This window comes from Mixophyes fleayi, chromosome 7, assembly GCF_038048845.1.
Source record: "Mixophyes fleayi isolate aMixFle1 chromosome 7, aMixFle1.hap1, whole genome shotgun sequence".
Lineage (NCBI taxonomy): Eukaryota > Metazoa > Chordata > Amphibia > Anura > Limnodynastidae > Mixophyes > Mixophyes fleayi.
In genome coordinates this window covers 119,390,503-119,418,264 of record NC_134408.1, presented here as the reverse complement: position 1 = coordinate 119,418,264, position 27,762 = coordinate 119,390,503, and the positions used below count along the sequence as shown (strand labels likewise).

Here is a 27,762-nt window from a genome sequence, read left to right as displayed (position 1 = left end):
ATAATTCAAGTTGACACAGTTTATGTTCTAAAAAGGGGGGTACAATTTGTGTTTACTGCAGATACACAAAATACACCATCACAAAAAGTGGTAACTATTAATAAAATTATATAACCAGGTTATTTAGAAGAAAAAAAAAAAATCTATATTGCAATAGTATTTTAGGTGACAATTCATTTCTGTTTGCTTCTTATTTACATGTCGACTTGTATCCGGGAATTTATTAAGCAATAGTAATGCAGTAAACTGTGATTTTGAGACATTTGCATCTCTCTGTACGCATTTGTCCCACGTATCATTGTTCCGCTCTGCTCTGGATAGACCCTCGAGCAGGTTTCAGCTTGATGCTATTTAGGGAAAACGCTAATATACTCACCATTCTGTGCGGACTTTGATATTGACCAACTATGGGATTTGAGTGACGCTTACCTAGTTAACATTTCACTTACGGGTTTTGAAGCCTTTAAATGTACGTTATGCTTTGTAAAGTGCACACCTTTACCAGATGATGGGCAACAAAGACTGAATTAATTAAATCAAACACAATTGTGGGTGTTTTATCCTTCAAGAAATTCTTTTGCACCTGAAGAAAGGGAATGTAGCTCCCCCAAAAATGTTGTGCATCATGTAACCTTACATGCCGAAAAATTACAAGAGTCTATATACAGGGGAGGGCTGACAAATTTTAGCCCGGAGGGGGCAAGACTTGACTCGGCAGCCTATTGGGAACATTTTAAATGAAAAAAATGCAAGTGGCCCAGCGACCCAGCCCAAGGTAGCTCACTATGTGACCGGCCCAGGGGGCAGAAGCCCCCCTACCCCTGCCTGTATACCTCCCAACTGTCCCCATTTCAGCAAAACCGCAATGATTTGAGGGGACTGTCCTACCGTGATTGTTTTGACTTGGTCAAGGGTGCTTTTAGGGGAGAGGAATGTGACCAGGATATGGGGCAAACTGGCACCTGTCAGTCTTCGCTTTGTAACTCATACCTCCGTTATGTCACCAATTCTTAGGGAGATAGTAAGCGGCTTTCCTTTCTACAATGGCTGCCTCCACTGAGCATAGTTGGGTATGTTCAACTTTGGTTCCATTTTATTGAAACTCAATTTGCTAATGAACATTTGTACTGTGCAAAATCTCTCTATCACATTACAGAAACTGTTTGGTAAAAGACACAAAAAAAAATTAAATCAAATCTGTGCTAATCTTTTTCATTTGTTATTATATAAGCAATGAATAGGCTGCACCTATAATCCAAGGAAAATAAACTTGGAGATTACATAAGGATATTGTTGTCAGTGAAATGAGCTGTGTCATTAAGGACATTGGAAGCACCACCAACCCCAGGTAAGTTATCCATTCTGCTGCTTAAGACCATTCAGATCCACACTTCTGATTTTCCATGTTCTTGATCTTTCAAAAAAGGGTAAAAAGGGAAAAAAAACTCAGTGGTGGAAGCTGCCACACACGAGACAGTTTGATCATTCGCTAAGATGTTGGCCAATGTAACACAGTAGAAGTATTCATAAATATTGTAGTAACCAGTAACAGTCTTGAGTAATGAAAAATGTCAAATGGTAGAAATTCCTATAAATGTATTATTAAAAAAAAAAAAAAAAAAAAAGCACAAACACTGCTAAAATAAAAGCCAAATAGGACATGTAAAACACAACAAAGTCAGTGAAGGGCATGAAATCAAATTTTACTGGGAGATGTTTATTTCAAGAGCACAGAGATAGTCAATTCTTATACCTAAATCTCAACATGAATTCTATATTTTAGTTCATTCTTCATAACATCCAAATATTAGATAACTTATAGCGATCACTGACTTCTGTCACTTCTTTGAAGTACAGCTGCTTTCAACCTCTAAGCAGGTCATAGAGATTTTACACCAGGAAAGAAGCCTCCGGGCAAAACAAATGCATTATCTTAATAGCTGCTCCTGGTCGCACACAGTATGAGTGACAAGCAGTGTGATCTGGGTGCCTCCTGCATCTATCCACCTTCAATATTACTCCAAGCCTGAAGCAATCGTAATGACTGCTGGCTAACACTACAATGGTATTTCATTTTCAAAGCTACCAGGCAAGCAGCTAATCAATGTGGTGATCTCTGAACAAGCCGGAGAGAAAGGAAACTGAAAACAGATTAAAGTCCCATTTAAACAAGAGTTATTACACATTTCGGTGCTGGAGTTCTAGAACCATGTCACACATTTGAACTCCTAAACATGTACATTTTGACCACATGACCAACTTTGTTTACTTATGAACATCTGTGCTGTGTGAAATCTCTGGAAAACTAGCACACCTACAAACTGAAATCAAAGCTTTCCTAATCTTTTCCATCCTGCATTACGAAAGCAAGTAATAGGCTACGCTGATTAGTTTTGACAGAATGAATGCAGGTAAAATAAACCTGGAGATTAGGAGGCTACATATGGGGTTATTGTTGCAGTCAATAAAATGAGTTGTGTCATTTGGGACATGGAAAGCACCTCTCACCCCAGGTAAATGTATCAATGTGCTGCTGAAGACCATTCAGAAATAAGCTTCTGATTTTTCAAGTCTTCGCTCTTTCTAAATAAAAAGGACGTCAGACTCAGCCTGAGTGACGCACACGTCAAACCTTTAACGGTTCAATATGTGCGTAACCGATCCAGTAGGATCATATGTAGATTGTCAGATCAATTGATAATCTTATGGTTTATGTTGGGAAAATATTCATCCAAATAGATCAGATTTCAGCCTGTGTATTGTAATCCAAGTCACCTAATCCTAAAACTGTTCTATATTCCACCAGACAAATGTCTTCCTGATCCAAAACATCCCTTTTTATTTTGGTTATTACGACAGATCTAATAAAAATGATCAGATGGGATGATACTGTAGAATGTGTGCCCCAATTGTATACTAATGTGATTGTACAGAAATGCAACAATGGGCTAAAAAAAAAAAAAAAAAAAAAAAAAAAATTTGCGTTGCCAGGTTGAAGGCTAATCCCAATCAAAACTGAAAACAAACAAAAAACAAAAAACAAAAAACACACACACAATTAGGTGACCGGCACTCAGTTGCTCCCTACCTGTGACCAACTAGGCTATTCTACCAACTGCTCCTTCCATGGAGTTGTCACAGCTAAAAGCCACTGAATCATCTAGGTTCCCCCCAGAACTACATTGACAAGCTGGTGTCCTCCCCAAATGGAACCCTAGCGTCAGCTGCTGCTAGCTCATTGGAACTTCAACAGAGAATAAGAGCCATTAAAACAATTTTACCTGTAGCATGAGAACAACAGTCTTTACTATATTCCACTGTGACTTCCTTCCATCCACAATGACTGTAAAGCCCCTGGCTTTACACTTGTCGCTGGAAAATAAAAGAATATGACAGTTCAGAAAATGTTAATTTACCATTTAAAAAAAAAAAAAAAAAATCTAACTATTGGGTATTTATTAATAAAAAAAAAACTCTAGCTCCACTAATGTCATCTGCTCATCTGGTAAATAGGCTACTCTCGTTTCGTATTGTCAATAACAGAATACATGGCTGAAATAATATATTCAATTTTAACTGTGTGATGTAACCCTTCACCCAAGTGATACTACAATCTATTGATTAAGGTCGGCCCTCCGCTACAGAGAGAATCCCAAAATTCATGAGAATAGAGCTCTATTTACTAGAAACTTTATGAAATTATTAATATATAGTTAAAAATGACTGTTAGCGGAGTAACCAAAGATAAAAAGCTCCATGCCATGAGTTGTTTCACATTTCTAAGAGTGCTTCTTCAAGGTAATAGAAATGGAGATGGTTATATAGGTCATGTTATAATTTTCAGGCCTTTCTAACTAATAAAAGACAAAGGGATTGCTTAGAAAAGCCAATCACTGGCGTTTAACTTGCATCTCTTACTATAAGTTTCCCATTGCATTTCCATCACAGGAGATTGAAGTAGCAAATACTACTTCAACGTAATGGAAAGGCCAATCGGTTCGTGTCCTCTAGGAACAATGATATCTAGTGCTGGGCTCATTTACATGTTTTTCTTTTACGTATGTTAATGCATGTAACAAGCATATTTGCCAGTGGATAGGAGCCCTGAGAGTGGTGTAACACAGGAGGACTTTAACACTGAAAAGCCCTAAATATGTACATGCTTAATAGCTCCTGTTTTGGCATGATAAAGTGATAGGGTAACGGTCCTGCTCGATCACACGATTACGTCATACTTGCCAACTCTCCCGGAATGTCCGGGAGACTCCCGAAATCCGGGTCAGTTTCCCAGACTCCCAGGAGAGCAGACAAGTATATGTACAGTACATAAGTCTCAACATATGTCCCTTTCTTACTTGTTACATTATACAATTTATTTTTTCTAACAATGAAAATTAATGAATTAATTTCAAATCATGTTCTGGTTCAGTTTGCTAATGGTATAGGATTTGGACGTATCAGCTGCCCACAGATTCTGTTATTCAAGTGGAAAAAACACTATTTAATATTGTTTAAGCATGTTAATAACGTTAACACTTGTGAAAACAACATATAATGCACTAAGTACTTTGAAACAAAGTTACTATAATCCTCTTCACAGTTCCACCTCCACAGTCCCTTACCAACAGGTATTTACTGAGCAAAGGTGCATTAATATGTATTAATACAAATATTCCCCCCCCCCTCATTGTAATGCCACCCTCCCTATACCACAGGTGTTTTAGATGGTTTTAATGCCAATTGAATATTATTGATAGGACACACCAAGCCATTTGCTCTGCTAAGAACATTTTACATCTATAAACTAAACGTGACCATATAAAGGCTGGATATCACAGTGCTGTAGTACAGGTCACAATATTACAGTACAGATACACAATTTTTTATAGCATTTGGAACAAAACAAGTTCCTTGTACGAGAAAATCCTCATATCAAATTGTGTTTATGACACCAACATTTTGACAAATGAAACCACCAAGGAATACATATAAGTAATGACTATACTATTCATTAAATATAAGGATATATTTTTCAGGAGGCTATATATAAGGAGGGTCCCCGATGCATCTCTTTAGTGACGGCACAGACACTATACCAGTTCTGTGGCTAATTAAAACCAAACCACAGTACTGGTAAGTGTTATAAGTACAGATAGTTTTCATTCTTATCCAAACAAACAGGTAGGGGGGACAAGGGAAATGAGACAAATTTCTATTTTATGGAAAGGAAGGGAGGTGACTTATAATAACAGCTGTCCATACACTTTTTATTGTCATCATTGTGGCCACTGTAATCTCCACAGTTTGCTTGTTTCTATTAAAAACATGTGTTATGCTGCAACACTTTGGGCGCTGTGTGTGGGTGGTGGGGATGTTGTGGATATCTTCTATTTGATTTGCTGATATGTATTTGGATTGTTTACAAACTTATATGGTAACATATTTGACCAGTTTTATTTCTAATATAGAAAATAATACATATTTTTCTATAAAGTGCTTTTATTGACATCATTTAAAATGTTTATACAGGTTTATTATCTTGAAAAGACTTGTTACACTAAACTTTACTTTTTGTTACTTGATGCTTTGAAATATTTAACCCCCAACATCCACCATCCTGCATGGCTTCCTTTATAGTTCTACAAAGGAAAGGTTACTTTTATACAGGTTAAATCATCATAGGGATCACACAGCTGGCACTGTCCTCTACATTCCAGTTTGTATACCACAGATTGTAGCAAGGAACAGGACAGCATTTGTAGATAACAACTATGACAGGATGGGGATCATATGCACCATGTCCGTGTTGCTGGGGACCGGCTGGGCTTGCCTTGCCACCGTCCCCTTCCTTTAGCCCAAATTGCACCCTTCTAAATGCAGTAGGAGGGGCTTGCTGCTGCCACCAGTAGGCTCCTTCGCCGGCACCTAGAATCACTTCCTTCAGGGTAACTCTTGCGGCTACTGTACACCCTTGCTGGGCACCTAAGCTTGTACACCTGACCTCTTCCTTTTGATCAGGGTTGCTGTGGATGGTTCCCCCTGGTCTGTCACACTGGCCAGAGCTGCGGGGTAGCGGGCAGAGTGCACCGAATGCTGGTTCCCAACCACAGAACAGCTGGATGACGATTGGTCTAGTCTGTATGTCACAGGAAATGCCCAGGTAAGAATGTGTCAAAGCAGGATCCTGAAGCAGTGATGTTTTATTAGCTCAAGAAGCCCTTATTAGGAAAGTTACAGGCCAGTTTGTGGTACTAGCGATATTTACAGAAGCGACATATTCAAACAGTGCTCTTTTTACGAAAATCTGACATTCACGTGGGCCGATTGTTACCCAGTCCCTGTCCCAGCTGGCACCGCAACGTCCGATATATCACGTTTAATAATTACAATTAGGATGTAATATATCCTCGAAATTTACATTAATCCTAAAACTTGCTGTGTACATTTAACAAGACATGATAACAGGAACAGGCCCTTAATGTGCTTTCAGGCTAAAAAGACCTGTTGGTCACTCACAGATAAAAAAAAAAGTCTAATTAGTCTAATTGGAATTTCCTCTAGGAAAGTTACAAAACCAAATCATGACATACTGTCTCAGAAAGAAATACATTTCCATACAAAATACATACCAATACAAAAATCGGTACATTTGCAATGATATATATTGAGGCACTGAGGTATTAATGTAAATAAATTTATACAATACGTTATTTATAAGTGAGCCAGCCACAACAACTAACCCACATTCTTCTCCGCTCCCCAATCCATCCTCAGTGTGTTGCCCACTCTGGATATTTCCCTCTGGTTTAAAGATCTGTCTTTGATTTTCCTTTGTATTATCAATTAAAAGACCTTTCCCTTTGGATTACAAATTGCAAGAATGCCACTGAATTATGACAGGACAAGAAGAAAGAAGATTCTTTTTGTTTTTATAATGTTTAAGTCTTAAACAAGGTTATCGATAGTGTCCTATTTGAACTTTATTTTTACAAATTGATGTCCGTGTCATTTTTGCAGCTTACCCCACTCATACAGGTTCCAGCCTCACACTGTTATTAACAGTAAAACCCACTGCATAGGGTTCTGTTGGTCAGAGACCAGTCCAGGGGGTTTATTTACTAAACTGAGGGTTTGAAAAAGTGGAGATGTTGCCTATAGCAACCAATCAGATTCTAGCTGTCATTTATTTTGTACATTCTGCAAAATGACAGCTAGAATCTGATTGGTTGCTATAGGCAACATTTCTACATTTTCAAACCCGCAGTTTAGTAAACATACCCCCAGGACTTTTTCTGATGCAAATGCAATGCCAGTGGACACTCTGCTTAAGAATGCTCACAAAGACAAACCAATGCAGTTGTGACCAGAACAAGGATTTACTAGGTTCCAACATGCAGCTTAAAACAAAAAAGAAATACTGAATAGTGCATAATCATAACAACGCTGTACGTGGCCAGCTATAAAGTTCTGTATTACTTATTTATGCTAGAGGTAAAGTCACCTTGGGATGCTGAGTAGGTAATCCAGGGTGACGCTCAGCTCATCCATATTTGTCTGTTCTGAGCACAATGGGATTGTCAGAATGAGGCCGCTTCGTCTGTCCTTTCCACCTAGAGAGAGAACACACAAAGTTAACAGCAGGAAAGTGCCCTTTGCATCAGTCAAGCCTAACTGAAGAGAAAAGAGACTTCTATATATTTAAAAGGTGAACGTTAAAGGGAAGATGTGTGTAGCTCATAATACAAACGTAAAAAAGACCTCTAATAAATATCTAGTCTATAGTCTCCCTTTACCTTTATGGGAGATGTCTAAAAGTTGCCAGGAAAATGAAAAAGTTCCATTCACGTTTATACGTTTCCCTTCTGGAAGTGTTGGAACAAGTGTTAGTATTTCTTAGTGTTGTCTACAGTCTGCTGCTGCTGAACCATATAAGCAGAAACCTCCAAATCTAAGCAGTTTGGCAATCATAAACAAGCACACTCAACAAGTGCTTCCACGGGCCGGGAAGTAATCTCATTTCTTCCTAAAGCGCATATAAATAATGTCTGCGTTTTACATCATAGCTCCATGAATACAGTAAAAAGCCTCATAAAATAAGTGGCAGATGCAAGTGCGTAGATTTGGAAAGATGTGTGGAATTCAGCCCGGCCTTGTGTGTAGTCTGTGTGCCAACTTTCATTCCTTTCAGAAGGTGCTACGCTCAGTTCTGTATCCTGCAAAGAGACCTACTGGATGCTACGCAGTCACTTGTATGGAAACAGATGGACTGAGAACTTAACACTATAATATATGTAACTCAATAGAATACATATACACAGAAAGACAAATAATGCTATTATTATGGAGTTAAAGGTTTGGGCCATATACAAAATATTTATAATGGAATTGCTGGCCCGTGAGTCTGGCTGGTGTATATATAAGCAAGTAAGGGCATCTGCCAACTACACAAACCGGTCCAAATGTCATCCAGTCACCCAGCACATGCGCTGAACAGCCAGATCTGTCCAATATGACCACTCACAAATTGACAAATTTAAACTGAATCCTGTCATTTAGTGCATACATCAAGCAGCGGTATTAGAACCTGTATGGCCAGCATTGTTGCAGATATTGAGGAATTAGACAATAATGGCCAGACCTCCATCGTTAAGAAATTTTTAGATGCAACTTACAAAGTGCCATAAGAATGTGTAAAATGTGATATCCGTAATTGTTACTGTAAGAAATGATGGAGCTACACAAAAGACTGTGCGTGATAAGATATAGGATTTTGTGTAAAAAAACTGAACAGGTCTTGATAGCTAAGATAGTAAGGTTACATTTTGACTACTAAAATATGAGACTTGTGTAATTACCAAGTCATATTAGTACATAATATATATGGATAATACCAACTGTTATCTAAATAAAATCTTTTTATGTATGGAGCATGCACAATATGTTATAAGTTTTTTTAAGGATTTTCATTGTTTCATGTTATAATTACCAGTACATCCTCTGAAATGAGTGTTCTGTAACTTGTATTGTGAAAACTCCAGGTGTGTGCCAGATTTCTCAAAACCATGACACTGGTCATTCTCAAATTATAGAAAAAGACTATAGATCTTAATTCCTTCCTCTTTTTTTAAACGTCTTTACATCCTGTAAAATGAATTATCCTAAAAGTATTATATTCAGCTTAACCTAAATGCATGGTATGTAAGGTAATGGTTTCAACATTTTCTTCATAGACATCCCTTGCTCTGTATGCTTTACTATACTAAAAGCACTACTGACAAGAGAGTATACTGGCATTCTCTCAATGAATGAGTCCGTCTACACTCAGTAACCCGTAGGCTGGTCATCGATGAGGACCACTCTGTGTCATGCCTTAATGGCCTGTAGGTAAATGTCTGCACTCCGTGGTAACCAACTAGAACTACTGATACTTCGCAGATTTACAAGGTGGAGGACGCCGTGTTCTTAAGGCACATATATACCACCCACCACCACCGTAGCTAAAGATTAGTGCATCTGTCAATTCAGTAACCTTTGATGGCAAAAAGATTAATCCCCCAAAAAAATAGTCTTTGGTTCTGAGTCATTAAGGAGAGTAAAGCATAAAAAGGGAGAAAGTTTGCAACTGGGCAAATCCATGTTGCATTCCAGGAGGAGGTAAATGTAAGATGTGGGGACATATTTATAGTTGGGGTATGATGTGACCTAGATTGTTTAAATTTAAGTGTAAAATTAAAACTTTCAAGGATTTGAGTGCTAGATGAAAACACAGCCAATATTTAACTTATGTGCAAAATAATAAACTAATTTGCTCCCCTTGCATTGTAACATGGTTTCTTGCATTGTAACATGGTTTGTATTGGAGAACATTTACTCCTTATTTTGCTTACTTTCCTTAAGGACTCAAGCCCTTTATGTTTAAAGGGTCATTACACTTTTCAGATTTTTTCTAATACAAGGCTCTCGACAATAACATTATTCTCATTAGGATTTAGATATGACATATGTAACCCATAGTTGCCTACTCTCCTGGAATTTCCGTGCGACTCCCGAATTTCTTGGAGTCCTCCCGAACTCCCGGGAGAGCAGGGCAACCTCCCGGTTATCAAAGTCTTCTATATCAAGGTGGTGGGGGCGGGCTTTATGACGTGAATTGTGCGTCACCGTAGCCCCACCCCCTGTTGTAATTGGCCAGAAACAGTGATGGCTGTTTAAGGGGCGTGGCCAAATGACACCCACAAGGCCCCGCTCCCAACACGCCCACCTCTCCCCCAAAGTACCTCTTGCCAAAGTTGGCAAGTATGATGTAACCCCCATCCTCTATTCAGACCTGAGGCGTGAGTGATCTTGCTACTGAGATTTTATAAAAAGGAGTAATAGATGGATACATCAGGTATTTTAACAGTTTAAAAAGAAAAACCATCAGTCAAGATAAAAATCTAAATACAAATCTTTTACCCCCCATCTCTCAATGTACTGGTTTTATTTATTGCCTTGGCTAATGCTAAACAGCTGTTCCCATTATCTGTTTTCTATGCAAATCAGTCCTGGTGCTGCTCATTTATTTCTGATCGGACAGATCTCGTCCAGTTTTGGACATTAGTCTTGTTGCACAGTGTTTGGAGCTGCCCGTGTAAGGCCAGCTGAAGAGGACAGCCACTGACAGGTTCTGTGACATCAAATGCTGAGAACTGTCACAAGTCATCATGAAATAGAACTGGGCTGACAGAAATATATAAAAAGCAGCATATAAAGCGTAGAAGTTAATACTTCCACAAAAGTGAGGTTACTTTTAAAACAAAGACAAATTTTATTGTTGTTTAAAAAACACAAATGTGTATTTTTATGATGGTTGAAAATATTTTAGATTTATGCAGTTTGAATAACAATGAATCTAAGAGAAAGCAATAAAGCAGCGACCAATTGAAGGTTAATTAGAGCTTTGCAAGATATTTAGATTACTGATTAAGGAAGTAGGCAACTACAAGCATAATCAAGGGACTGATCAGAGGTAATTTAAGGGTTTGGTGGGTATTTCAATTACATAGCTGCATCTATTGACTGTAGAAAACATTATCTTGAGCTATTAATTTCATCAGGTCACAAATTAATCATTTAAGGCTAAACTTTTACAGTTTTATGTCCAATAAAGTCGCAATCTATCAAATGTTAAAAATTGAGCATCATAAGGTCTGACTCGGATTATATTTCTGGACCAGAAGCAGAATAGGCGGATGACCCAGGAGAAGTTGAGGTCTTTGAGAAATAATTTTAGAGTCAGTTGCTCTGACAATAATAGACTGATGGAGTCCTGTAATAGAGTGAATACTGAGAGACTTGCCTACACTCGCCTCACACACTTTCTTACAGCAAACAACCTATTGGATCCTCTTCAGTCTGGCTTTTGCTCTCAACACTCCACAGAGTCAATGGCTGTCAATGATTTGATCACAGCAAAAAGTCAAAACCATTACGCTCTTCTAATTCTCCTGGATCTCTCTGCTGCATTTGACACTGTTGACCACACTCCTCATACAAATGCTACAATCCCTAGGTCTTGAAGGCACTGTCCTATCCTGGTTCTCATCCTACCTATCTAATCACTCTTTCAGTGTTAATTTCTTTGGATCCACTTCTGCTCCACTTCCTTTATCAGTTGGAGTACCACAAGGCTCAGTCCTAGGTCCTCTGCTATTCTCTATCTACACCACTTCTCTTGGAAAAATAATAAACTCCTTTGGATTTCAGTATCATCTCTATGCGGATGATACACAAATCTATCTATCCTCTCCTGATCTTTCACCATTTGTGTTGTCTTGCGTTACTGACTGTCTTTCTGCCATTTCATCTTGGATGTCTTCTCGCCAACTCAAACTCAATCTTTCAAAAACTGAATTAATAATATTCCCACCCAAAAACAGAAGCTTCCTGCCTGACATTTCTATTTCTGTTGATAACATGACCATAAATCCCTCCCCGCAAGCTCACTGCCTAGCTCTGAGCATTGACTCACAACTATCCCTAACTATACTATACCGCACATCAACTCCATATCTAAATCATGTTACATACATCTAAAGAACATTTCCAGAATACACACATCTCACACCGCAAAAACATTAATTCATGCACTCATCATCTCCCGCATCGACTATTGCAATTCCCTCCTTACTGGTCTTCCCAAAGTCAGACTTGAACCCCTACAATCTATTTTGCACGCAGCGGCTAGATTGATTTTCTTTGCAAACCGTTCTTCCTTTGCTGAGCCACTCTGTCAGTCTCTACCTTGGTTGCCTATATTTGAACGAATCCCAATATAAAATTCTTCTAACATACAAGGCTGTCAACAAAATTGCACCGACATACATTTCCTCACTTGTATCTAAATATCTCCCCACTCGACACCTCCGTTCTGCACAAGATCTACGTCTCTCTTCCACTCTCACCACATTCTCCCATTCTCGGTTACAGGACTTTTTCCGGGCTGCACCCACTTTGTGGAAATCCCTCCGTCACACAGTAAGACTTTCCTCTAGTCTACAAACCTTCAAGCGTTCTCTGAAAACCCACCTCTTCAGACAAGATTATGATATTCCTCAACCACCATCTTAATCTCCCTATTACCACCCTCTACACAGCTAATACAAGACAACAACCCTCTGATCAACATTGGTACACACACGGCCCACTCAGTACTTTTACCTTTGCATTCTAGCTGGTCCAGTGTGATATATGATGTAGCACATGCCCTTGTGTTTCAAACTCCCATTATCCTATAGAATGTAAGCTTCCAAGCAGAGTACTCTTACCTCTCTGTCTGTGTGTATTACCCAGTATTGTTTTATAAATGTTTGTTCCCAATTGTAAAGCGCAACGAAATTTTCTGGTGCTATATAAATAAATGATGATAGCACATAACGCCACTATCAGCCATTAATATTTATCAAAACGTGTGCATTAATGAGCTATACAAATTATGGATGCTGCTAACTGACTGGAGCCACCTCTGTTACTGGACAGTGTGTGTGCGATGGGTTATAGTAGTGTGGTGGTTCCTTCATCTAGTAAATGGCACCAAAACACCAAGTATATCCCCAAACAAAATACACGCAAAAGGTATTATAGTGTGTGCCTGGGTACATCACGGCATCAGTGACTAACAGATAAGGACTGTGGTATAGGCGTCTTACAGCTCTTGTAGTAAGAAGAGCCCCATTAGGGGTTTTAGTTCTCCTTTACGAGTTACCAAGCATACAGTAAAGTATCCTGCCTTTGCCCTCTACGTATTTCATGACAAAACAACTGAAAATAAGCAAAGTCCAATTAAAAATGATATACAGCTTCTTAGAGAACACCCGCCTTCTCTCACACACACAACACTACTAATGGCTTAGAGCATTATCAACTACATAGAAAACCTAAAATCATTTAACCATGAAATATTTTATTCTCCAAATTGATCCACCTATTCTGTATGCGCTATAGAAACTGAAGTGTAGGCGCAGGATTAGAAACAATCATTATTACATTATTCTGTTTTAATAATCCAAAATGCACTGTAAACAGTGTCAAAGCTAAAATAGCTCCTGCTTTTAAAAAGGTTTACCTTAGAAACTACACCTCATCATCGCCATTTAATTATATAGCGCCACCAATTCCGCAGCACTGTACAGAGAGAATATTTGTCAGTCCCTGCCATTCCCTAACATGCACACACAGACTAGTGTTAACTTTGTCAGCCGCCAATAAATCTACTAGTATGTTTTTGGACTATGGGAGGAAACCGGAGCAGCCCCATTCAAAGATCATACAAACCCCACACAGATAGTCAGGAATCGTAATCGTGATCCCAGTGCTGTGAGGCAGGAGTGCTAACCACTGAGTACAAATCACAATATATATTTCAATAAATGGCCAGCACAAGCAAAAAATAATGAACTAGTATTAAAAGTACCTTAAAGCATGGGATATAAGTAATTGTCAAACTCAAGACGTGGGCTACACTGAACTTTAAATGCACCTACCGGGTGGCCATTGGTGCCACAAAGTGGCTACACATCACTTCTTGATAGAGGCATCAGATCATCACAATTAGGTGATTAAGCCTAACAATACATTAACCTATGATGGGAAAGTCAGACTGAGCAACCTGCCACATAACTATGAGAATGCACTGCACTCAGCGATATCAGAATTACCAATAAGGGGACTGAACAGAGAAATTTGCCCTGGTCAGAAGGCCACATTCTGTCCCCAGTTTGTGCATTGCCCTCCACTGCTTAATCTCAAGATTCAGGGGCAGCACGGTGGCTAAGTGGTTAGCACTTCTGCCTCACAGCGCTGGGGTCATGAGTTCAATTCCCGACCATGGCCTTATCTGTGTGGAATTTGTATGTTCTCCCTATGTTTGCGTGGGTTTCCTCCGGGTGTTCAGGTTTCCTCCCACGCTCCAAAAACATACTAGTTAATTGGCTGCTATCAAGAAAAATTGACCCTAGTCTCTTTCTCTCTCTGTGTGAGTGTTAGGGATTTTAGACTGTAAGCTCTAATGGGGCAGGGACTGATGTGAGCGAGCTCTCTGTACAGCGCTGCGGAATCAGTGGCAAATAAATAAATGTTGATGATGAGGATTATGATGATTTAGGGAAGAAAGAAAAATTAATCATAAAGAGTGAAAAAAAATACAGTTTGTTTTAAATTAATAGTGAACAGTTTAGCAAAACAAATAAAAATAAAATAAGAGGTAGCTACCCACTGATTCCAAGTACTGTGACGTCATGTTTGGCAAGCCTGTGTCATATCACATTATAGAAAATAAAGAGGTACTCTGCGTTACTCCAATTATGCAATGTCTAAATTAATACACTTGGCTCATCGGGAGACATGATTTAATTTAGCGTCTCTTATGCAATCTGTCTGAATATAGGATAAACCAGATTACCTTTTGATGAAAATTCTAAAATTAGCTTTACCTTCACCACTAAAATCAGGAATTAATTAGAACAGAGGCTTTGAGCTTCCATATAACATGCTTTCAATTTAGCCAGCAACGTCAAGAACGCTCAAGAATCAGAAACACAAGCTGTTGATTTAAAGCCCTCCAAGGATTGAAGCTTTAGACTATATACAAAGATGCATTTATTGTAGAATGGTGATTACATAGAAGAATGCCTAGTATGTTTAATGGAGCTCATTACCTGAATCAGTCACATGGAACTACTTGCAATAAACTACAGAAAATAACACATGCTGTTGGTTACCAGATATAAGACAAACTTAAAGCGTCTCTGTTCCCTCTACACACGGGAGGGAACTATTTTGTGAATTAAACCAATATTCATGAGAACACAGCTCTGCAATCTACAAGGACATAAAAAAGAGACATCTTGTTATTGGAAAATCATGTAAAAGTCCAGTTCCATCTAAAATTCCCAAGCTCCATACATTACCACTGAGTCAAATCGTCTCTCTCTGTCAATGCCATTTTAAAACTCCTGCATTATGCCATGGATTTGAATTGGAGTATAGACATGTATGTGCGACTTGGGGCTGTATGTAATTTTAAGCAGTGTGCATGTTATTCATGAAGGAGATCAGTCCATTCTACCATGGCTTCTTGTCCTTATTTTCTTCAACCTTCCTCTTCCATAAGCAACATGTTTAAGTTATAACACATATATTGTCTACCATGGTTTACACAGGTCAATGACTGACTGACTCCTGCAATCAAATCATCTTATTAAATGCAGAAAAAATACTTTAGAAATATTGATTTTTAGGATTAGGGTATTTCCACCTATATTTATAGCAAATATAGTTTCAGAGAGCCTAAGGTTCAATTTTTTCGACTGGAAGCATGACTATATGGCTTCTATTATATGAACTTAATATATCCTGACTCAGTGGTTAGCACTTCTGTCGCACAGCACTGGGGTCATTCCCAACCATGACCTTATCTGTGTGGCGTTTGTATGTTCTCCTCGTGTTTGCGTGGGTTTCCTCCGAGTACTCCAGTTTCCTCCCACACTCTAAAAACATACTAGTAGGTTAATTGGCAGCTACCAAATTTACCCTAGTCTCTCGCTCTATGTGTGTATGTTATGTTAGAGATATTAGACTGTAAGCTCCAATGGGGCAGGGACTGATGGGAGTGTGTTCTCTGTACAGCGCTGCAAAATCAGTGGCGCTATATAAATAGCTGATGATGACCTCCCTTTGTTAACAAAGGAAACCATTCACTATAGCTGCTAGTGTGAAAGCAGATCATGTTGGGGGATTTCTATTATCATCTTTTATTTATGAGGCACAAAAAAAAAAAAGGGTCCGCAGTGTCGTACATAGAGGTTGGGCTAACACTACAGGGTGACAATACATAGCATACAATACATGGCATACAAGGTAGTACAAAACAAAGTGAAGAGCAAAGTGCAAAAAATATAGACAAAGTGCAAAATGTATAAACAGGTACCAATTTAGCAGAGAGAAGTGCACAGGGCAAAGAGGTAAAAGTGAATTCCGATGTACAGATAGGAGGGGAAGGAGAGAGGTGGGGGAGTGAATAAAGGGATGCGCATGTGCCCAGCAGAGTGGGCAACATTTATAGGATCAGGGCAGAGGTGGAAAAGAGGAGGCACTGCCAGACACAGGTGGAGAAGAGGAGGCACTGCCAGACACAGGTGGAGAAGAGGAGGCACTGCCAGACACAGGTGGAGAAGAGGAGGCACTGCCAGACACAGGTGGAGAAGAGGAGGCACTGCCAGACACAGGTGGAGAAGAGGAGGCACTGCCAGACACAGGTGGAGAAGAGGAGGCACTGCCAGACACAGGTGGAGAAGAGGAGGCATTGCCAGACACAGGTGGAGAAGAGGAGGCATGGGAGAGGAGGAAAGGTGGGGCAGGAGTCAAGTGACAAAATGGAGAGAAGAGGCAGAGGGCTGAGGGCAAAGGTACAAGGAACAACAGAGTATGACAGGCTTGTGGACCACACACAGCTCTGCCTTACTAGAGAGCTCAGTTTATCTTGACTACAAAAGGAAGCCATGGTCTGTAAGGGCATTGTTAATAAAACAGGGTGGCAAGTGGTTAGTATTGCTGCCTCATAGCCTATCACAGAGGTGTGCATGCACACAGCCTAAGAGGGCATATCTTAGTGGGCTCATTCCATCTACAGAGTGCGCTACCTTTCCTATTCTGTGGACACTAATCATTACCCGTATTACCTTCTACCTCTGAGGATTCCAACTTTGACTAACACAGCCATGAAGCCCCAAAAACATATCAGATTTTGGAGTATTGTTGGGCTACAGGGAAGAAAAAGATTGTGGGACCTGAAACCAACAAACAATCTGATGGTTCTACCCAATCTAGGCTTACAGCAGCCTCCAGTGAGTTGAACAAGATAAACCAATCAATTAAAGAAAAGATTGGCAAAACTGAACGATCAAGAAAAACATAAATGATAGTACATAGAATGCACATTATAGGAGAAAACCATCAATAATATTAAAGATATCTTTAATGCCAATAGTGATCTAATAGAGCAGCAAGCTACAGCTCTACTACTGGTAAATACATTTCTAAAATATAGACCAGCCAGTTATAGTGGTATAATTACAGTTCCCACAAACAAGAGACAAACTTCTAACTGCATGAAGACAGGTCGCAACCAAAACATATGAATGCTCGCTGACCATGCCGTCTTCACTCTATTTCATATAGAACGAGCTGCTAAACAGCATTTTAACATTGGGAACACACACAGAAACACGACAAGAGAGTGTATTATACATCAGACAGGTAAAGAGGCCCTTGTACACAAGCTTACAATCTATAGGATTTCTGCATTTGGGATTATTGGCAAATGCGAGAAATTTTAGACCTTTAACTGCAAAATATGTTTAGTCTGTCCACTAGGACAAGGATTATGATATTATTATGCATAGCGAGTTGAGGTAGGTGGTTGAAAAATCCATATTTGTACATAAAGTATAGTAAATCAATGTTCCAGAACACGGTTGAGTTTTGCATCTTCTACACCAATAAGTATGATTTTAATTTTAGACCTTTATCTGTAAAAGGAAAATCCAAAATACTTTAGTTTATTGTTCCTCCCATACCAAGGATTGGGTAATCCTTACATTCAATTAAGGGCTGAATATAACTAAAGTCCATTCATCTGATCTGGAGTGACGTGTAATCAATGACCAAATAACTTTGGAACCTTTTAACCAAAGAGAAAACACTCCCAAGATCTGACCCAGGCTCGAGACAAGCAAAGAAAACATTGGAACACAGTTTCAACTCAAAGGTGACAATACAAATCATACACTGCGTTACTACTGTGGGCACCTAGACTGCAGGTTACAGGTCTGTCTGGTAAAACAAGGATAAGCAAATAAACAAGGCCTTGGGCCGGTTAGTATCAGGTCCACGGACAACTTGAAGCAGAGGCAGCGATATCCTGGGTTTTAAGTGTGAATGATTACAAGCAGGACACCCATACTAAACACAGACTACGTCAATTACAAGAATAATACAACACAAACAAATGTAACCATTTAGATTATCACCTTTAGGTAGCATTTAGGAAGTACTTCCATCTTGTTAAAACCAATGTTTTCCTGGACTAGAACTTGGTTTGTCATGTTGGTGGACTCATATAGGACTGGTTAATGTACCATTAATGTCCAATTAACATTTTGTAGTGTCACATATGTATCAAAAGGTATGGTCTATTAATCTACCCCAGATCAATGGCTTTCTGTATACTACACTTAAAAGGAGACCAAAGACGATTATAAAAGTAGTATATTATATCAAATACTCTTCATCGCTTCTGTGTGGGGACCGCCTGGGGCTGAAAATGTGTATATGGACAACACTGAATACCTATATACATTGCTTTAATAGGGCAAAAGAATTAAGAACTGAGGGCTGAAATAAACTCGAAGGCAATTTAAAAGCTAAGGCTGTATCTTTAAACTAAATTATTCTCTGGGGTAAATAGTTAACTATGGAGTACGCCCATCTGTTGTCATAGGGGAGGGGTAGACAGTTGGATGGGCGGAGAATTAAACAGTCTCTGCAGTCTGGACGTTGATGGTTGGCGGTACTTGGTAGTGCGGATACAGGGTTGGATGCTTATCGTGTTGGTGCTCAGTTGTTGGCATGCTGACACGGTTGGTGGTGACTCTGGATTAAGTTGCCGGAAAACGCAGTACAGTCGACGGCCAGTGGCTGGGGTGCACATTATGGTAGTGGGCACACTGAACCCGCCTCTCAGTGAATCTGCTATAGTTTTGGTATAAGTACCGCCCCTGTGGGTCGCCTTGCGGTCGCGTTCCATTTAGCCCAGAGGATTGGCGGGTTCTGTAAAGCCCAGGACGCCGTGTCCTGCTAAGCTAGATATGTGCCCCACTTGACCCCAAGGTTTGATTGATTGTGCCTGAATTGATGAGGTGCCATGGTTAATGCTGGGACAGTTGGGTTTTGCCTGGCGGACGTCGGACTGGCTGCTCTCTTCCCCACCACCATATTTATATAAACTATTTAAAGTTGCCGCACTCAGATTTCGTGTCAGTTATTTAAGGTTATAGTTAAAGAGTAAGAGGGTAAGGGAAGTCAGGATATCAGCCGTTAAACCTTTTATAGAGGAACAGCCCCATTATTAGCAAACCCTAAGTGGATAATACGAGCAATCATTTTATTCTAATTCTTTTTTTTTATCAGGATGTAATCCTTACTAACCAGATATATTGGTTGCCATTTCCATTATGTCCTAGCAACAAAAAATAAAAGTCAATATAAAATGTCAATTTTATAAAAATGATGCAGGAAGCATCTTCATTAAAGACAGACAACATGCTAGAAAAATAGACAGCAAAAAAAAAAAAGTTATATATATGTTATGTACCACTGCACCCCTTTCTTGATGTAGGCTGCTGGTACATCATCATTAGCTATTTATGGCATGTAGATGGAAGCGTCATAATAAAACACAATATATTTTACCAAATCATAACAGGAGCTGAGCACAATAAACTCTGCCCATATTTCAAAAAGGTTATTTTCACTGTAGAAGGCACACCATGAACGTAGCAGCGGGGTTGAATAAATAAATCTTAGAGCTATAGTGAGATAAGGCAGGTGGTAGGAAAAATCCATATTTATTTGCTATAGTAAATCAATGTTTCAGGACACAGCAGCCATGCTACCAGGTAGCGAACAACAGGGTTGTTGTACCCAGATTTATTATATTTTGCATCTGCACCAATAAATATATGGGGGGGTTATCTCCATGTAAGACCTGGAACTACAATACAAGTGTTCACAGCAGTGCAAATAGACTCAGAAGGAAATAGCAATAACTGCGTTTGTATTCCATATATACATAAAAGATATAAATTGTAAAATATATACAAGATTGGAATCTTTCATCTAGATACCCGTTATCCAGAAAGAAAAATTAAATAATTGCTGCACTCTCAACTGTACCAATCTCCACTCAAACACATGAACTCCTATTGTTTCAGCTGTGCCTTCTTCCACTTAGAATGTAAGCTCTTAATGAGCAGGGTCCTTCATAACCTTTGTTTTCATGTCTGCATTTATTTTGTTTACCTTGTTTGTCCCTGTCTTATGTATGTACTGTTTTTCCTACTCTCCGATGCTGCGGAGCACTACGATACCTTACAAATCTACGATGATAATAATAATAATAATAATAATATTAGTAATGCTGTTTGGTAATAATATCACACACTAGCATGATAACACTTATCAGTCTACCCCAGTGGAAGTTACACTATAATTCCCGATAATAGGTGAGTGGGTACATGGGTTAGAATAAAATCAATAGGCCCTTTTTTACCCAGTTAGCTTATTAGTTTATTATTTTTGTCCCCAATTGTAAAGCGCTATGGAATATGTTGGCGCTATATAAATAAATGATGACGATGGTGCTGCAAGACAGCAATGCTAACCACTGTGCCACAGCAATGATGAAAGGAATGCAGGAGGCAGTGTGGTAAAGATAGGGGTCATTTTTAAATATAATTTTGTATATACACCAAAATTACGGAGAACAGAAGTAAAGGTTGCATGGCCTTTATTTAAAAAAAAAAAAAAATCCTTACCCAGGAGAGAGAATGAAATATTTCTACAAACTATATGCAAATATCAAATGTCAACTGCAGAGTTATGCTCACAAGTGCCGATGTAGCTGCCTGGGAGTGAGCATGAGTCCATGCTATGTAAAACATCCTTTAGCTAAAACATCACTAGACCTCTAAGCACTCAGGATAATAAATGGCATGCCTGTACTAAAATACATACATATATTATTATTATTAATTTTTATTTATAAGGCGCCACTCAGTGTCCGTAGCGCCGTACAGGGACAAACAAGTACAGTACAAGGTGGGACGGCAAAATACAGTAAACAATAAGCACAGTAACTCAGTAAGCTCAGAGCACAGCTAGGGGGGAGGGAAGACCGGCAGGCCCGGAGCCCAAGAGGAAGGGCGCGGATGACGGAGAGACCCCCAGAGGGGTGGGGGGAAAGGTAGCTGGAGAGCAGAGTAAAAGGTGCAGGAAACAGGAGGAGAGATGGCCCTGCTCAAGGGAGCGTACAATCTATATACACAAAACTATTGAAACCCAAATCAATAAAGAGGAAACCCTCTCATCATTAATTGATGCAAGATGTTCCCAGCAAGGACTGTATCTGTGACATATCCACATACACTGATGGGATGTTTTGCAAAGTTATATAGGGGATACTCAAACACATTTGTTAGTGTTGGGTGAAATCTAGTCTACGTAAAGCAATTTAGCTTAGACAATCTGTCGGATGCTTTTATAACAGTACTTGGCTGGACTGCTAATTATGCTGCGTCTGATAGAAGAGACAAAAAAAACCCTCCAACAATCTGCTATTTCCTCTCTGCAGAAGTCTCAGTAACTCATTACATGAACCACCTGAGATGGTCTACAAAGGACTGTAGTTGGCAGCACATTACTGCAAACATTAGTGGCTAAGTAACAGTTTTTACACGTACATATACAACAATAGTATTTCTCTTCGTAGGAGTGATTTATTCTATCTCACGTAACATCTTCGAGATGTTGCAGGCTATTCATAAAACTCTATACCCCCCCAAATGTTAGGTAAGAGCCCCCCATTCAACAAAATGAGAGAACATCACGGCAGCTTCCAGTCAGCAATGGAAAAACAGACACAAATACATACTACTAATTTGTCATTTTGTAGACCTGTATAGTTCCCTCTTGTGTGGAGTTTTAATAGACGTATTCTCACATTTGGATATGTTTTAAGAGCATTCACAACAAGTGAACTTGTATCCCTGACAGTATACTCAAAGCTGTCCAGGTTCAAAAAAAATAATGTTTGTTCACTGCAGATACATAACGGTTTGATCTTTTAGACTCAAGTTTCATCCAAGCCTTTGCTTAGTTAGGACAACCATGATAAAAATTAGTAGCCACAAAGGAAAGCCTATATTATCATGAAACAGACAATATATAGGTGCATTTATGTCTCACTTTTATTTCACAAGGAAAGAAGTGATCAAGGCTCCCGATCTAACTCTTCTGGAGTGCCAAGAATGAAAGAGATTTATAGGTTTGTACTTGGCAAAGTGGACATATTCAGCAGTAAAACAATGAATTCAGGCTCATTCCTAAATAAGATGTCACTATCCTGAAAACACTCACAAAAGACTTGGTTATGTGATCCTAAAACAGCAGAAAGAATACACAGGGAAAAGCAAGTACCCAGACCAGACAAGTCAAACTCAATATTGGGGGTAAAAAAAAGTAAAGTAAATTCCACTGGGGGCGGTACACCAACTAGTTATAAAGGCTAATTATACAAGGTGCAACTTGTAATTTATACAAGTGCTGTATGTAATATTTTCAACCACAATTTAGCATACAACAGTATAGCCATTCTTCCAAGACAAGCAATATAGAACAGTCCAGAGGAGTAAGGGGGATGGGAGGTACGTTTCAGTCAAGGTCATAAAAATCCTCAGGTTACAAGCAAAAAAGGGATCAGACCAGGGGCGCATGCAGGATTTTTGAGGGGGGTTTCCCCCCCACCCAAAAAAATTAAAACCACGAGAGAGCCGCTGCGCATGCGCCCGCACATGCGCAGCACTGTTCTATATAGCAGCCGCGGCGCTGTCAAAGCAGCATCCACAGCGTTGCTGTATCTGCGGGCGCTTCTTTGACAGCGCCGTGGCTGCTATATAGTACAGTGCCGCTATGTAGGGGCACTTCTGAAACCCCCCCTGCGTGCGCCCCTGCAGACTGTTATGTTGAGATGCTTGCACTACATCACAATGTACTTGGTTACGTATAACCCTGACAGCATTAAAATAACTGCTTTACAAATACTGTATTAAACAGGAATATCCTCATGTCCATATTCACATAGTAAGCAAAGCTAGAGCATATCACAAACCAATTCATAAACAGATGTTGGTCACATGCAGTGTTAACTTGATCCTCTCTCAACAGTATACAATTATTATGATACAACTGAGAAGGACTGTAACCATATCCTATATTTAGCTGCTGGTGTGACACCAGCACTGTGCTGTCTGAGGTACAAGCACTTAAGCTTTACATACAATGACCTGAAACAGAAGGTGAAAATGGTTTCGACAAAATGAGCTTACAATCTAAGAGGAATGACGTCATTGCACATAACTGATGAGTACTGATGTCATCACATTATTGTTCTTTAGGAAATCTTCTTTACTATAAGGACACATCCTCTAGTCTATATTATGCCAGAGAGAAGCCAAATCGTATTTCGGAGGCCCGTATAAAAACACTTAGCCTGTGACCTTTATAATGTCACTGTAGGGAGCTTCATGGATTAGGCTTCCATGGGCGAGCAGCTGCACACAAGCCTCAGTCCACCATGTACAACAACCGATGATTGGAGTGGTGTAACGCACACCACCACAAGACTATGGAGCAGTGGTAACGTGTTCACCATCCAGTAGTCTGACTGATGACTTTGGCGGATGCCGGGAGAACACTTTGCACCCGAATGCGTACGAACAACTGTAAAGTTTGGTGAAGATGGAATATTGGTCTGATGCTGTTTGTCATGGTTTGGCCTGGGGCCCCTCGTTCCAGTGAAGGGAAATCTACAGCATACAATGATATCCTAGAGAATTGTGTGCTTCCAACTTTGTGCAACAGCTTGGGGGACGGCCCTTTCCTATTTCAGCATGACAATGCCCCTGTGCACAAAGCAAAGTCCACCAAAAGAAATGGTTACCAGCGTTCGGTGTGGAAGAATTTGACAGACCTGCAAAGAGCCCTGACCTCTTCCCTATCAAACATCTTCAGGATGAACTGGAACGCTGACTGTGGACCAGGCCTTCTCACCCAACATCAGTGGCAACCTCGCTAATGCTCTTGTGGCTGAATGGATGCGAATCCCTGCAGTTATGTTCCAATCTCTAGTGGAAGAGGTTATAGGGAACCAACTCCAAATCAATACCCATGGTTTTGGAACTAGATGCTCAATAAACACATATAGATGTAATAATCAGGTGTCCACATACTTTTGGCCATGAAGCGTATGTCTTGTTGGGAAACTTGAGCCTGCCTTCTTTACTAAATAAGGGATAAAAGGTTCTACTATAATTTAAAGACCACCTCTGACACTTTTTAGATAAATCAATTTATATTTTAACAATGGAGCTTCTGCACTATGCAAGTATGTTTTTTTTTTATAGTTCAATTTTTTTGTTTTATGTTTTCCCTGCCCCAAATACATCACAGCTCCTCTACCTCGAGAGGCAGAGGAACAGACTGACAGAATTCCTGGAAGAGAGCACAACACCGTAGGCTGGAACACTCCTAAACAGAGCATAAAAAAGAGGGAAGAAAAAAAACTTTCATAGTTTCTCCAAAAGCCCAGTGTGATTATTCATGCGATGAGCTGCTCAGTAATACATATTACAGATGACATATGGGAAAAGTACAATTAATGGCATAATCTGAAAAAACATAAGTCCTAACAATTACATAATAACTTTTCAAAGAGGAATCTCCAAAAAATTGGAATACTGTAACTCAGTGCAAAAATAATATGCTAATTTAATTACAGAGCAAACAGAGTTTTGGATTGACATAACAGTTTGGCAGAAGTGCTTAGCAAATTCAGTCGCCAAACAAAGAATGATGTGTTTGTAACACCTGCACTGGAAAGATCAGCTCAATCAAGTTATGGGTCCATCCAGATATCACTGCCAAATACACGAACAGATGTACTAAAACATTAACACAAACCCAAGTACTTCTGAAAATCCTCTCTGCCCACAGTGACTGGCAGCTCATAGCAGGTTTGATAACAAATACATGCAGAAATGCATCCAAAGAAGACCGTACCTGAAAGGAAAGCCAACTTCTTCTTCAGTATCGGTAGAATCACAGTGGCGTCCATCTTTCTTAGTTACTGGTCTGCAAAAGAAAAAATAAATGAGTCAATGATTTAAATATACCAGTTCTAGAAATAAAACTAAAAAAGAAGCACAAGAACAATAAAAACAAAAAAAACAAAACACCTAAAATAGCCTGTCCCCTACAGGCAGGGTCTAGTCAGCATGACACAGCCATAGCTTCAGAGATGCTATCAGATCTGTCGCACTGAGCGGACAATTTTTCTTAGACAAAATAACTGTACAATGACGGTTAAGGTGGTTAATAGTAAATAGTGAACAGTAGATTAGGACTTTCCAAAGGGCAACCATACAAATCTTTTATGACCCTAGGTCCTCTTAAGAGCTTTTATTGTATTTGTTTTACAGTGTTCCTTCTTTAGAACACCAGCCAAAAATTGTGTTATATAAAGGAATGAAGTCACTTTATATTACTTTTCTGCAGAGAACAAACATGGTAATTATGGGGTTATAAAGGGCGATGGTATAAAGAGGTATCACTGTATAATGACTTCTGCAAGGTAATCTTTCCAATGTCCAGGCCCTGAAGAAGCCAATGAGTGAAGTCACTGGAGTCTTTACATTATAGGACAACTACTTTGCATGTATATTGAGCATGCCGTAAATAAATGCTATGAGTGTTACAAGTACAAGACAAGAGACTGCACTACAATTGTTATCCACTTGCTTGTAGACTCATGCGAGCCTGAAGCTGGGTACACACCTATGCAATTATCACACGATTCACCACCAACTGGTTAGATATTGCAGTGTGTATTCTCCCTCCTTCATGTGTTATCGTGGCAAAACACATCGCATCTGTTGATTTGGTTTTATAAACGTCCTAAAAATCACGATCAATATTGGAATGATGTCTTTTCAGCAGATGGTTATGAGAGCTAAAGATCACAGATGTGAAGGTAAGTTGTGCAGGTGTGTATGCATGAATCAGCATGACCATCGGGACTTTCAATTGTTAGTGAATCGTTAGAGACATTGTATAGGTGTGTACCCGGCTTTACAGAGACCCAGAAAGGTCTCCAACATTCACATGAGTATTGGTACTTATTAGTGAGTTAGTGGTGCTGTTCTTCCTTCTCAGTAGAAATGAAAGAAAATAGCAGCCAACAGGGGCGCACAGAGCATTTTTAAAGGGGAGGATTCCCCTCCACCGGAAAAAAAAAAAAAAGCAAGAGAGCTTCCGCGCATGCACCCACTTAGCAGCTCAGTTTAGGCAGCACTGTATTATACAGCAGCCGCGGCGCTGTCAAAGAAGCATCCACGGACGCTTCTTTGACAGCGCCACGGCTGCTGTATAGTACAGTGCTGCTATATAGGGCACTTTTTCAGCGGAGGGGAGGGGTTTCTAGAGACCCAGAAACCCCCCCTGCATGCGCCACTGGCCAAGGGATTAATAATATCTCTGGCGGCCAAATAATAACGGAAACATCAACACATATCCAACTATGTATTTATCAGATATTTACCAGAAGAATCATAACATATTGTATTTCAACACTGCTCAAAAACAATATCCTCTATAAAAAAAAATACAAAACAAAAAAAAACCACTGCACATACATACAAATAACACACCCTATAATACAACCGAGTATCCTCCGCTCTGATTCTAGCCAGCAGTGAAGTCTACGTTCAATGTGGATTTGAGATTACTGGCAAATGTGCTAAAGCCTATTTGACAATGTGTTCTTGCCAAAGGAAAAAGTTCAGAAAGTGGCTGCCAGGTAACTGCAGATTTGTGCTGTCCTGAGCAGAGGCTCCCTGCCAGCTCTACAGCTGTCCGCAGTGATGCAGCAGAGCTATTGACATAATGAACGATATACAGCTATCCACAATATCCAAATCCCTAAGTGCTCCTCCCAACCTTCCATACAGCCACCACACCCTGCAATGGAAAGTATACAGTATGATTACGGATATCTCCATATATTCCATCAGCGAGAACCAGACGTCAAGAACAGTGCAGTATAGCAAGGATTGGCAATATTTATCTCCAAACATAGGGTTTTACATGGGAAATACCCTTTCATCTTTGGGAGTAAATTTAATAGGGTTCAATTTTAATTTATTGTGTTTTAACTATACAGAACTACCAAGAAACAAATGCGTCCATCTAATTAATTGGAACTTAAATCCAGCACCCAAAAGGCTGCTGCTATTCTAAAAGCTCACAGTATATTTTCAAATGAAGGAACTTACCAATTCTCTTGTTACTACAAACAGCTGAAGAACAGCTTTAGAATTCTAAATCACTTAAAAA

General features: G+C 39.5%; 1 protein-coding gene across 2 annotated transcripts in view; it reads right to left on the bottom strand.

Annotated features, from left to right (window-relative positions):
- The window catches only part of SESTD1 (SEC14 and spectrin domain containing 1), a 109,200-nt gene that overhangs the window by 68,977 nt on the left and 12,461 nt on the right, over window positions 1-27,762 (bottom strand). For both annotated transcript variants that reach the window (XM_075180511.1, XM_075180512.1), the window contains 3 exons: window positions 25,432-25,503; window positions 7,502-7,610; window positions 3,282-3,372 (listed from right to left, as the gene is read on the bottom strand). In XM_075180511.1, the coding sequence (XP_075036612.1) occupies window positions 3,282-3,372; window positions 7,502-7,610; window positions 25,432-25,486 (255 nt within the window). In that variant the 5' untranslated portion in view covers window positions 25,487-25,503. The remainder of the gene's footprint in view (window positions 1-3,281; window positions 3,373-7,501; window positions 7,611-25,431; window positions 25,504-27,762) is intronic.